This window comes from Corapipo altera, unplaced genomic scaffold, assembly GCF_003945725.1.
Source record: "Corapipo altera isolate COAL_440 unplaced genomic scaffold, ASM394572v1 62, whole genome shotgun sequence".
NCBI classification, from domain to species: domain Eukaryota; kingdom Metazoa; phylum Chordata; class Aves; order Passeriformes; family Pipridae; genus Corapipo; species Corapipo altera.
In genome coordinates this window covers 7,260,382-7,272,619 of record NW_020884894.1, presented here as the reverse complement: position 1 = coordinate 7,272,619, position 12,238 = coordinate 7,260,382, and the positions used below count along the sequence as shown (strand labels likewise).

Below are 12,238 nucleotides of genomic sequence, written 5' to 3'. Positions count from 1 at the left end.
TACCTCCCTATTGCTTTAGAAAAGTTCAGATTTTAGTACACACAGGCCCATTATTTTTAGAAAAGATGTGTACTGTGATGTTAAGGCCCTTAATTGTCATAGTAAGCCTCAGGAGAGTGTAATGGAGTAAAACACTACGGCATTTTCCATTCCTCTGTGAGAGCAATGCCAGTTTGGAACTAAATACAAAGAGGTTGAAGAGTCTGTGCAAAAAGTCACTGGGATGTTTGGAGCATAAGCCTCAAAGGGTCTCTTCAAGGACTTCTTGTTCCAGGTCCTTTCAGGGTTAAAAGAATTGCTACACTCTGGTAGATTTTACAGGTCAAAATGATGCAAGATTTCTCTTCCTTTGCATGTTTATTTCTGCAGTATGTTTAATTTTCCAGTCTTACTACAGTAAACCTACTTGTTTAAAATTAGTTGCCTTTATTTAATTGCTCTTACTTTGTAACAGGGCATACCTTTATTTCTATTGTGCCATTAATTCACTCCTGTATTCTGTTAGTGATTATCTCTGTTGGTTACAAAGATACTTTTCCTGTTTTTTTGAGTTACAGCTTTGCAATAGGAAAAGTAAAATGTTAATGCAACAGCTCTGGAAGTTATTCCTTTTATGATCATTTGGTTTGTGGACACATGAAAAGGGTCTTACTGATTATTGTAATTCAAAAGGGTTTTTTTATTTGCAATTTTTGGTGCAAAGAGCATCTAATGAATTTTGTGACTGACTATTCAGGCTTTGTTTTTTGCTGCAACAACTATGACTTTCCAATTCTCCCTTTGCTGCCAAATAGGTAATATAGGCTTTTTTTTTTTTTTCTTTCCAGTTAATGCAGCTTGATGCAAGCAGTGAAAAAAATAGATGTTTCCAAAGTGTTTGCAAAATATCTTTTGGTTTTATTTTTGGACTCAAAATAATTCCTGTTGTCATTGTTGAATAATAAAAGGGCTTGAAAAGGTTAAAAAAAACACAACAAAACAAAACAAAAATGACAATTACGTTAGAAGTCTTGGAATTCAGAGAAATTGCTCCAATAAGGTTGTCATAGTTTGGAGTTTAGGAGAAGCATGAGGAAGAGAAAAGAGCAGTCTACTTTATCTCCAGAAACAAAATAGTTGTGGAAATGCACTATGGATAAAGTCCTGAAAGATAGTGAGAAATCAGTAAGTCAGATCTGTGTGGATTTGATCTGAGATCTGATTTTATGAAGATGCAGCACAGGAGTTGCTGCTGGTTTATGCTGTAAAACATCAAGTGAGATCTCAGAATTAAGGGAAAGTGCTGGTGAGCTTATGGTTTACTGAGGAGGTGCCTTTCTAACATGTTCAATGCAGTAAATTATGGTTGACTAAGGTATTTATAAATAAATCAATCCAGTGAGGCGTCCTAGAACTGCTAATTATACCTTAAGATTAATAGTTTTAACAGGTAATGTTGCCATGAGAGCTGAAGACCAGTGAAGCATTTCAGAAAGTTCCTGGGTGAAATGTAACCAATGGAAATAAAAGAAAATGGAATAAATTCTGTCCTTAACTGTGTCACTACATAGCAGAGGCTTGTTGATCCTCAGAAGAGACTATTACTGTGTTAATTTACCTAATTTGAGGCTCATTGACTAAATCTTTCTTTATTCACAATTAATGTAGAGAGATGGTCCAACATGTTAAGAGTGAGAAAGGTTCATTCTAGAGAGAGAAAAGGGGTAATTAGAAGCAACATATTTTTTTTGATCAGGCTGCCTTTGGCATATCTTTCCACTATATTCATGTCTGCAAACTATTTTTCTACTATAATAGTTTGGAAAGCATTCAGATATTTCCTTTTATACATATATATATATATGAAATATATATACTAAACTGTTGCACTGAAATGGAGAAACTGTGTGATCTGAGGGGTGCTAATCCTTTTAGCTGTTCTTAGCAGGAAGATCAGCTGTCTGAATTATAGAAATATCTGCCACAGACATCCTTTTGGGAAAAAAAAACAACCGGGCATAATGTGAAATTCAATAAAGCTGACTGTAGACAAAATCAGCAAAACCTTATTTAGTTCAGAATAACGGGGCAAGACAAACAGGGCTTGGTTACCTTCAGTGCTTGCCCATCATGGCATGGAATGTGGGGTGGAATGAGAGCAAAGTGCTAACTCTGAATACTTCTGTGACGTATTTAACCCCTCAGACATCAAAATTCAACCTTCATCATAGAACAGTTTACAATCTCTCGTGATGATGATGTTGAGGAGAGTCGATGATCTGACATGTGTAACCAAACACACAGCACGTAGCCAATCGTGAAGGTGATGTTCCACAAACCTTTTATCCTCAGCATTGAATGTGTCATTTTTGGCTCAGCAAACAGTCAGCAAAGTGCAAAATGTTCAGTGGAGAGGAATATGTTGAGGCAGGAGAGGTGTGTTCCACGGCAGATCATTCAGGTCTGTGGTCAGACGGGCAGGTTCTGGTTGGTGATGAAGGTGCACTGGTTATGTGAGAGGCTGCCAGAGCTTGAGAAAGGAGTTGGGACAAGACTTATCAATAGAATAAAAATAAATAAATAAATAGATGAGAAAAGAACTGTGTAGGTACAGAAACAGGAGACCTAAGAGTTTATCATCATGACATGTTACGTCTAGAAAAGGGGAATGACAGACACTTTGTGCCATAACCCAGCACTTCACAGCAGAGACTCTCAGTCATGGGAGTCTTGCAGCTCTGAAATTTGGGTGGGTTTCATTATACAAACCTTAGGATTTTCGTTTGTGTTTTTTTTTTTTTTAGTAGGATCATCAAGATCTTATAAAGCAGAGACAAATAAATCTCGTTGACTTCTCTTTATCTGACTTCCAGAGTCTAACCTTTAAAAAGGTGAAGCTTAGAAAGGCTACAGAATTGTATCTTACAAGGGTGTGGCTATATATAATATGGTGATATAATTCCAAATATGGAAGGGCAATTTATTTGCAGGATAAGCAAATCTTTCCAGGAACTCCAGTAGGAAAACCTTGCTTCCAAATTTTTCTCTTCACTGACACTTCCATCCCAAGAACTCTTATTCTCTTCTTGGATGAGGTGCTCTGGCTGCAGCTCCACCACTCGAGCACTGACAGGATGGAGAGGATGAGCTGTCATCCCAGGAATGCTGACACAGCCAGGGACTTGGGCAGCAAGGCAGCAGGATGCTGTGAAGTCCAGCCTGCAAAGACTTCTGTACAAGTGCTCTTGTAATTGCCTGTTTTGTTGCTTAAAAATAGGGAGACCTGGTTGGTTACATCTGTACTAGCCTGGTATAAGCTTGAGTGATCCTTGACTTCTAAGACCTTTCTCTACTCATTTGAAGGAACAGATATTTTAAGCAATAATAACAAAGCAAAATATATGTATGTGTGATATATACCTGACATTTACACTGACCTTTATTTCTTATACCTAAATAAGTCAGCTTTCTTGTCACTGATGCATTTTAGATCTTGCATTTTTGTTCTTGGTCTGATTAGCTACGGGCTCTCTCTGACCCCGTTACTTCTGGAATCCTTCTGTGAGATGAAACTTGTTAAACTCTTGCCACTTCCTCCCTGTTTGGAGTTATTTTTGAGCAGTGAGAAGGGTGAGCAGTGTTGAACACTGCCAGGAGCTATTTAAAAGTGCAAAGCCATTTTTCATTTTTTCTTCTGTGAGTGTCTTTGTTGGTTTGGTGGTGCAGCACAGAGTCTAAAAATTGTGGCACAGCTTATGTCTTAATCCTTTATTTCAGTCCTATTTTGTCTCTTTTTGATTTCCTTAATATTTTTGTAGTGATTAGACTTGATTGCTTTGGTGAGTCCTGATATCTTCTCTCTCTCCCCCACCCCCGCTCTCTTTTTGAGGGGATCAACATGTGTTCTCTTGTGATATGGGAAGATTTTAATTAGTATTTGTATGATCATCCTTAATACTTTTGGTCTGTGTGAAGTGCACATGCCTTGTTGAAGAGCTGTATTGCTCCACAGATTTGAGGGCTGTTCTTCTCATTTGTTCACTGAGGTTATTTTTGGAGTGGGCATTTTCATTTCAGCTCACAGATAATATTTAACAGGATATATCCTTCAGAAGTTATTTTAATTCAGTTTTTTTTGTGGATATCTGAGAGGGTCTTTGTGGCTTTCTGTTGTGAGGATGCATAACATTATTTTCAGCTGTGGTTTTGTGTCCCTACAGCTGTAGAATAGAGTGTAATGGAGGGAAAAAAATTATACACTGAGAGGACAACCAGGTTTTCAAAGCTCTTTCAGAGGTGTTTTGATTTTAATAGAATATATTATCCAGTCTCATAAGGTACTTTGAAAAATCATACTGTGCCCATGTTGGTAGCTTAATAACCTTTGTAAATCTAATTTTACATCACTTGCTCAGCAAGAGATAGAAATCAGTCTTGTATCCAGAGATCAAAAGCCCAGATTCAAGCTTGATTGAAATTTTGTCTGGTCTCCAGCTTTGGTGAAGTTATTTGATCTCTGTTTCTTCTCCCACCCTTTACCTGTCTTATTTATGTGGCAGATTCTCTTTGGGAACACTCTGCTGTGTCGCATCAGGTGCTTCCACCAGTTCTGCCATCATCAACCAGTTCTGATCAGTTTGAGCACCTCACACCTCCTTTATGCCCACTCCTAAAATGGGATTTGGTGCGTTTTGGAGGGTGCAGGAGGGTTTCACACACACCCAGAGCCCAAATCAGGATGGCAGGACCTTGGGGCAGCCTCTGCCCACTCACCCTGCCCTGTCCTGCTGCCCCAGCGGGGCTGGGTTTCCTGCACTGCTGTACAACACCAGGGCCTCCCTTTCTCTGCTCCAAATTCCTTTGTTCCCTGTGACTTTTCCATAACTAACCAGTTAAGCCCAGTTGCTAGATAAGAAAACAAAAAAATTAGAGTAATAAGTTGTGTATTTTTAAAGGAAACAGAACCTAATTTTTGAGAGGGATGCATTAGCAAGGTAAAGCCTCTGGAAGATATTCATAGGAGTACTTAGAGTGGCTAATTAACACCTTCCCACCTTGGCTCTGACTCTGAAGGTGAGGTTAAATTCTCCCTTTGCAGGTAATGGTGCCATTTTTGCCATCACCTCTGCATCACGCTGTGGTAATCAATACCCTGCCATCAAGTAGTTTGAGATGGAATCATGCTTACCTATGAGAGACAGTGGATTTTTGGTTTGTATCCTCTCCCTCTGTCTATTCTTGAGCCATGTGAAAATTAACTGATGTTTTATTCATATTCATAAATCAGGAAAATTTAATTGTAATTAGTTTCTGTTTGTCTGAATTGTTGTCTTCTCCGAGCTTTGTTAGGTAATTGCATGACATTTTTACTACAACCTTTCATTATAAAGAGACTTTCTTTACTATTTTTTGCGAACAGGTGGCTGTATTTCTTTTTTCTTACCACAAATTGCCTACATGAATGATCCTTAAGTCTGTCACCTTTCCTTACTGTCAATCCACACTTAAAAAATGGTGGTACATAAACCTAACAAGTATCCTCAGTCATAATTCTGATCAAACTAGGAATAAATAAAGCCAGCACTGGTCTGTACCTATGGACAACAGTGCTCCTGTGAAGCTGGGGCTGAGGAACGTGTAGAAAAACCATCTGTTGAAACAAGTGGAAGAATTCTGGGAGAAACATTCTTATCAGCAACAAATTGGAAATTAAAATAAGAAGGCAGGTAATGACTAAATAGTCTGCCTTAGACTTTGAAGATAATTAAGCATTAAAAGATATTCCAGATTTACTTATGAAAAACTTCAAATTTATGAGGTAATTTTATGTGGGCCATTGGCTGGCTGGCTGCAAAGTAAAAATAGACATTTATATGCAGAGAAGGAAGGTGGCTATCCAGAATCATTTCACCCAAAGCAATAAATGAATGAAAACAACTGTTCTGTGAAGAGAAACTTTTGAAATTACCTTAAGTAATGGTAAGAATGAGGCTGGTTATCTCTCCTGTAAATGTTATTGGTGACTACAGAGTGGAAAGGACTCAAGACTGTGAAATAAAGCAGAGTGTTTAAAACAGGTTTGTGTAACTTCAAATAAGCTTTCTAAATTTCTGGTGATGTCATTATATTTGGGCTGATGGAAGATTCTGCTTTGGATGTGGTGAGAGAAATTGGATGGGGAGTCAAGAAAACCATTTTGAGAAGGGAGAGTATTAATCAAGAGTTAGTCAGACAGGCTAAAGTCTGTTCCTCCCTGCAGTTTTGGGGTTTATTCTGCTTTTCCCTGTTTCGCTGGTGTGCTTAATTTTATCAGTTTTTCACAGATATTTAAGGGGCAATAGCCAAAGTCTGCTTTGTATCCTGTCATGGAGTCTTGTGTTGTGAGTTTCAACCATTCTCCTAAAGCCTTGATTATCCTTTGTAGTTTGCATGTACACTGGTGTCAAAAATGAAATTGGGATTTAGGCTCAAGAGTTCCTGAAAATATGATTGGTTTGGGTTATGATGAACAAAACTTCATCATTATCATAGGATGGTTTGGGTTGAAGGGACCTTAAAGATCACTTAGTTTCAACCCCCTATGAACATAATTCCATAACTTTCAAGTTGGAACAGTGAAAACATAGCAGGGTTTCACTAAATAAAAAGGCTACAGAGCTCTGCAGGTTGTTTTTTATTAATTTGTCCAAATCTCTCTTTATACTTAGCACTTGTCCTTGGAGCTCTGTTGTTATAGTCAGGTAGGAATTTACACACTCTCTGAACATGCCATCACAATCTGTTGTTATCAAAAGAATTAATTGAGTCTCTTCCATACATCAGTCGAGTTTTGCATTAAAACCAGATAGGCTTTCCTGCCTTCTGTGTTGAAAGACTGAAATCTCCCTCTTCTGATAGTGAGGCCCCATCTAATTTTCCACTCACTGCCTGCTCCAAGTGCCAATATTGTCTCTTACTTGAATGCTTTTCTCACTTGCATGTGTTGGGTGTTTATAAATAACAATATATTTCTGTTATTTTATGAGCAGTGGGACTTTATGGATTTTTTTGTTGGTTTTTTTTATATGTTGGTTTGTTTTGTGTAGAAGCAAGATAAAAGACAGCTTCTTTCACTAACTAGTCATATAAAGATAAATGGTCATAAGTTCAGTGCTGCAGGCTTTTATTTTGGAGACACTGCAGGAGAATGGGTTTAAAAAGAGCTGCTGAGTTAACCCATAATGCTTAGGGCAAGCCTGAAAGTTATTGTACAAAGATTAATAAAATAAAGTCCTCTGTCAGCTTAATAAAATGAAGCAGAGATCATGTAACTGTTCCTATGGACCTGTCAGGCCAAATTTTTTGGACAGTTGGTCTCAGATGCAGTGGACTTGGCAATGATAAAGTAAATCCCTTTCAGTCATTAATCAGAATCTCCTATTCTTTTCCTTAATCTCTTCTACTCTAGGAAAAAAGTCTAAAACCTACTGTTAGATCAGCTTTTGTTTTAAATGACTTACAATTTTGATAAAGCAGCTGAAATAGTTTTTTTTTAAATTTAGCAAAGCCTTTGTTCTTTCCAATGAACAGAATAGTCACTTGATATTGAGAGATAGATTAAGAGCAAATTATCTTGAATTTGAAAATTAATTTGCTGGAATTTCACAGAGACATATTGCTATTCTTTCACTTCCCAAAGCAATTAACAAAGTTTTGGTGAGTCGACATTTACCAAGAGAAAAGTGTCCAGCTCCAGAGTCCTCAGCATGGGAAAGACATGGACTTGTTGGTCCAGAAGAGGCCACAAAAATGATCAGAGGGCTGGAGCATCTCACAGGCTGAGAGACTTGGGTTGTTCAGCCTGGAGGAGAGAAGGCAAAGGCACCAGGAAGACCTCAGAGTCCCTTCCAGAACCTAAAGGGGGGTTCCAAGAAAGCTGGGGACAAACATTTTAGCAGGGCCTGTTGGGTAGGATGAGGGGGAACGGTTTTAAACTCAAAGAGGAGAGATTTACACTGGATATAAGGAAAAGAAAACTACAATAAGGGTGGTAAAACACTGACATGGATTGCCCCCAGAGGTGGTGGGTGTTCCATCCCTGGAAACATTCCAGGCCAGGTTGGAAGGGATTTGGAGCAACTTGTCCTAGTGGGAGGTGTCCTAGTCCTTGGTGGGAGGGTTGGAGTGGATGATCCTTAAATGTCCCTTCCAACCCAAACTATTTTATGATTCATTCTGTCAACAGTTTCCAACTGTAGCTAAACCTTTATCTGACTTTAATGTAGTTCAGAAATAAGACTATTTTTCTTCCTAGTCCCCATCAGATCATATGCCATCAAAGATTCCTGCAATGACTTTGGAATGCAGGGTTAAACAAGCCTGGAAGATAAAGGGGTGTGTGCCCTCATAAAAGTTCAGCAGTGCCAATGCCATGGGAATTATTTATCTTCAAATCAAAGTATTTGTTAGCTTATATTTATATATATATATATGGAAATATATAACTATATATATAGGGAAATATATAAATATATATATAGGGGAAATAAGGCTTGTGAAAGGCTTGCAAGAACAATTACCAGAGAAGTGAGAATAAGCAGGGAGTAGATGTTAAAATGGACTGTGACACTATTTACAAACAGTGTATTTGAGTAGGTAGTTGACTCGTAACAAATACTCCTACTCACACCCAACACATTGAATTAAAAAAGTGGAAAGTATCTATAAGCAGAACAAAATACGGAGAGAGGTGATAATAAGCTATCCATTTTAATAAGGAATTAAAATTCTGACCTAATTCTTTCCCACTAGGATTTATCACTAAGTTATAAATAACTTACAGGTATAAGACATGGCAATGAAGAATAAATTAACAGTATAAACAAAATGCTCAGAGACTTCCAGCCCCTGCTGTTACCACTTTCTCAGGAAAGACTGGAACAGAGTGATATTAACATTGGAGCTCAGGTTCATTTTCTGGCTGGCTTAACTCCATTAAAGAGCTGAGTCTGGGGATGGGGAGGGCAGGTGAGAATGATAGTGGTGCCTCTGACATGTTTAATGCTGTATTTTATTGATTTCTTGGTGAGGGCAGGTACAGCACACAGTTGTAATCTTTTCTGTTGAAAAATCAAAATTGATCTTTTCTAATATTTAACAAGTTTTGGCTTGGTTTGCCCTAATAACAGACAAAGCTTTGGTGACCCGTTGTGGTTTTCCCTTGCACCTGGTTTGGAGGGTGGAGATATACAGTAGAATATTTCTGTCCAGCTTTTGGAAGTAGAGGAAGTCCAAACCAATCCTCAGCTGCAGATGTCAGCTTTCTGTTCAACAGGTGCTCTCACACATTGGGATTGTGGGTGTTTGCAGTTTACATATCTTCTGCTTATAGGAGACTGCATGTGTTTTATCCTTCCATACCTTCCTAGAAATGCTGGAGAAGTGTCAAAATTGCCTGACTTAATGCTCCATGCCACCATCATTGAGAAAATACATTTAATGTCTAATGAATTCTTGCAGGTTTGTGGTTTTGTTTTGTTTCCTGTTTGCTCGTTTGTTGTTAAAAAGCCTTTAAAATGAGCTTTAGGAGATATGTCAGTTATACCAGATAGTTCTACACATGTGCACTGGAAATGGGATTGAAAATAAAGCAAAGAAACAAACTCTAACCAAATTTTCACACTATTAGTATCAAATTTGCAGAGGGTCTTTGTTTTCTTATGCTCTGGTCTTTTCATTCTTTGGGTAATATGCCATTTTCAAGCTGCCATCTTAATTCAAATGTCCATCTGTCTTTCTCTGGTTCTTAGATTAGAAATCTGCTCTGAGCCCGCTCCAGAAGATTGGGCTGCAAGTGTCGCCCTGGGCAAGATCTGGTTCCAACAGCACTGATCTGAGCTGGTTTCTTCTTACTCTCAGCTCCCTGTGATGGTGAACTAATGAATTTACTCCTCTCTTTTCATTCCTACAGCTTGAAGTTGAGGTCACAGATCTGGGTGGGAAAACCATCGACGGCCCAGTGCGCTTGGATATTTCTGTCATTGACCAGAACGACAACAGGCCGATGTTCAAAGAGGGGCCTTATGTGGGGCATGTCATGGAGGGATCTCCCACAGGTGAGTCCATGGCAATCATAGCTCTGTAAATAGTGCACAAATTGACTTTTGAGAAATGTATTATTATCATATTGCACAATTTTTCTTGCTGATTTTGTGGCTCGGCGAATCCTTCCCCTGCACAAAGAGGTGGGACCAGCAAACCTTTAGAACAGCAAGTCCAAAAAACAAAGTCTCTGCTGTAAAAGTAAAAAAAAAAAAGGTTGGAAATAAAAGCTTTGATTTAGGTTCATTTTTTTTTTAATGCATCTTTTGAATCAACTAAGAAAACCCCTAGGATATGATTAAGATTCAGACCAAATAGCATGAAAAATTTCTGTTCAGAGTGGGAATTTCACCTTTTTTTTTCTTTAAGTTTAGCTGCTGGAAGGGTAATTTTTATTTGTTTATATAGCAGGAGTATAGTAAATACTAGAAATAAATTGAAAGATTATTATGAATAAACTAATATTGTAGGGCAGATTGAAATACTGAACAATGTTGATAAACAGATGCTGTAAATGCAGATACAACAGTTGCAACAAAATAAAAAATGCACTTTGAGAATTAAAGTTAGCAATGAATTGTTCTGATTGAATTTACTGTTGATTTTATCTGATGTTGAAATTCTATAAGAATAAAATATTGTTCCAAATTTTAATTTGGGTACAACCATCCTATTTAAACTCTTCCCACAGGCTGAATTAGTTTGGTTCGACTGTTGTTCTCAACTGTTGTGTGATTTTGTTGAATTATTAACCAGCTTTTCACTTCCACTTGAGAGGAATCTCCAGTGCATTCTTAAGCAGTAATTGTATGATCAGATTATCTGCTGGAGTTAACCTGGCTCTTGGTGATAGAAATCTAAGCCAGAAGAAGGTCCTACTAATGCCAGTGGAATGACAGTGATTTCCCTGAGATCAGAGCTGTGGGTTATATATTTGGATGTCTGTCTGTACACCATTAGGGCCTTATCCTCCTTATACACTTGAAGGTATGAGCATGAGTTTAAGGTTTTGGCTGATGGACTTATATTTTCAAATGAAAGCTGGAAACAACTGTATTATATTTTCATGAATATTTAATATTCATTGAAGCTTAATGTGGTGACATCTGCTTTGCTTACTCTGAACAAGGATAGACAGTGCCTTTACTCCCATGTATTACATACCCATAGGACTAGAAGTTATTTGTCCTTATTTTATTATTTATGCATTTTCTAGAAATCACATAACCTTTTGGTGAGTTTTGCTTTCCCCGTGTTTGAAAAGCTGCAGGTATTAAATGCATTGTGAGCTGCTCCTTCACCAGGTTAAAATTTTAAGGTGAATGTTTATTTACCTCACTTGTGACAAGTGTGCAGTGAACACAGGAGAGGCTCAGGGAGCTGGGGTTGTTCAGCCTGGAGAAGAGGAGGCTCGGGGAGACCTCCTCACTCTCTACAACTCCCTGACAGGAGGGTGTAGCCAGGTGAGGTCGGGCTCTTCTCCCAGGAAGCAGCAGTAGGACAAGAGGACTGGGTCTTCAGCTGTCCCAGGGGAGGTTTAGGTTGGATATTAGGAAGAAATTCTTTACAGAGAGAGTAATCAGCCATTGGAATGGGCTACCCAGGGAAGTGGTGGATTCTCCGTCCCTGCAGGTGTTTAAGGGGAGACTGGATGTGGCATCAGTGCCGTGGTCTAGGAACCACGGCGGGGTTGGATCAAGAGTTAGACTTGATGATCTTGGTGGTTTTTTCCAACCAGGTTGATTCTATGATGTTATATTGATGATATTTTCATTCAAACAGGGAATGTGTTTCATATTTGAGAGTACAGCTGCAAGTGGAACACTAACGCTTTTCTATTGTAGGACTCCAGTACACATTCTTAATTTATTTCAGGTATTGATTGCTTCTTTGGAATTCAGAGGAAACTCCCCTAGACTGTCCCACTTCCACTTCCCTCCAGGTTTCATGATTAGCTCAAACACATTGCTCACAAATGCCACAGATTCCTTTGCACAGCCAGTCAATAGTTGTAGCACAGCGTGAGTGACTAATCAGATTGAGGGACCAACTTTATTACATTTTCACCCAAACAGCAACATCTTCTTGTCATGCCCACTTAGATACACATTCCTAGACCACTGAGCAGGGTGTTGTAGTTCAGGAGATTCACATTCATTCCATATTCATATTTCAGGAA

The 12,238-nt window shown here is 38.5% G+C and overlaps 1 protein-coding gene across 2 annotated transcripts in view; it reads left to right on the top strand.

Annotated features, from left to right (window-relative positions):
• Window positions 1-12,238, top strand: part of CDH13 (cadherin 13) — a 447,767-nt gene that overhangs the window by 243,984 nt on the left and 191,545 nt on the right. For both annotated transcript variants that reach the window (XM_027646729.1, XM_027646728.1), the window contains exon 6: window positions 9,929-10,073. In XM_027646729.1, coding sequence (XP_027502530.1) covers window positions 9,929-10,073 — 145 coding nt within the window. The remainder of the gene's footprint in view (window positions 1-9,928; window positions 10,074-12,238) is intronic.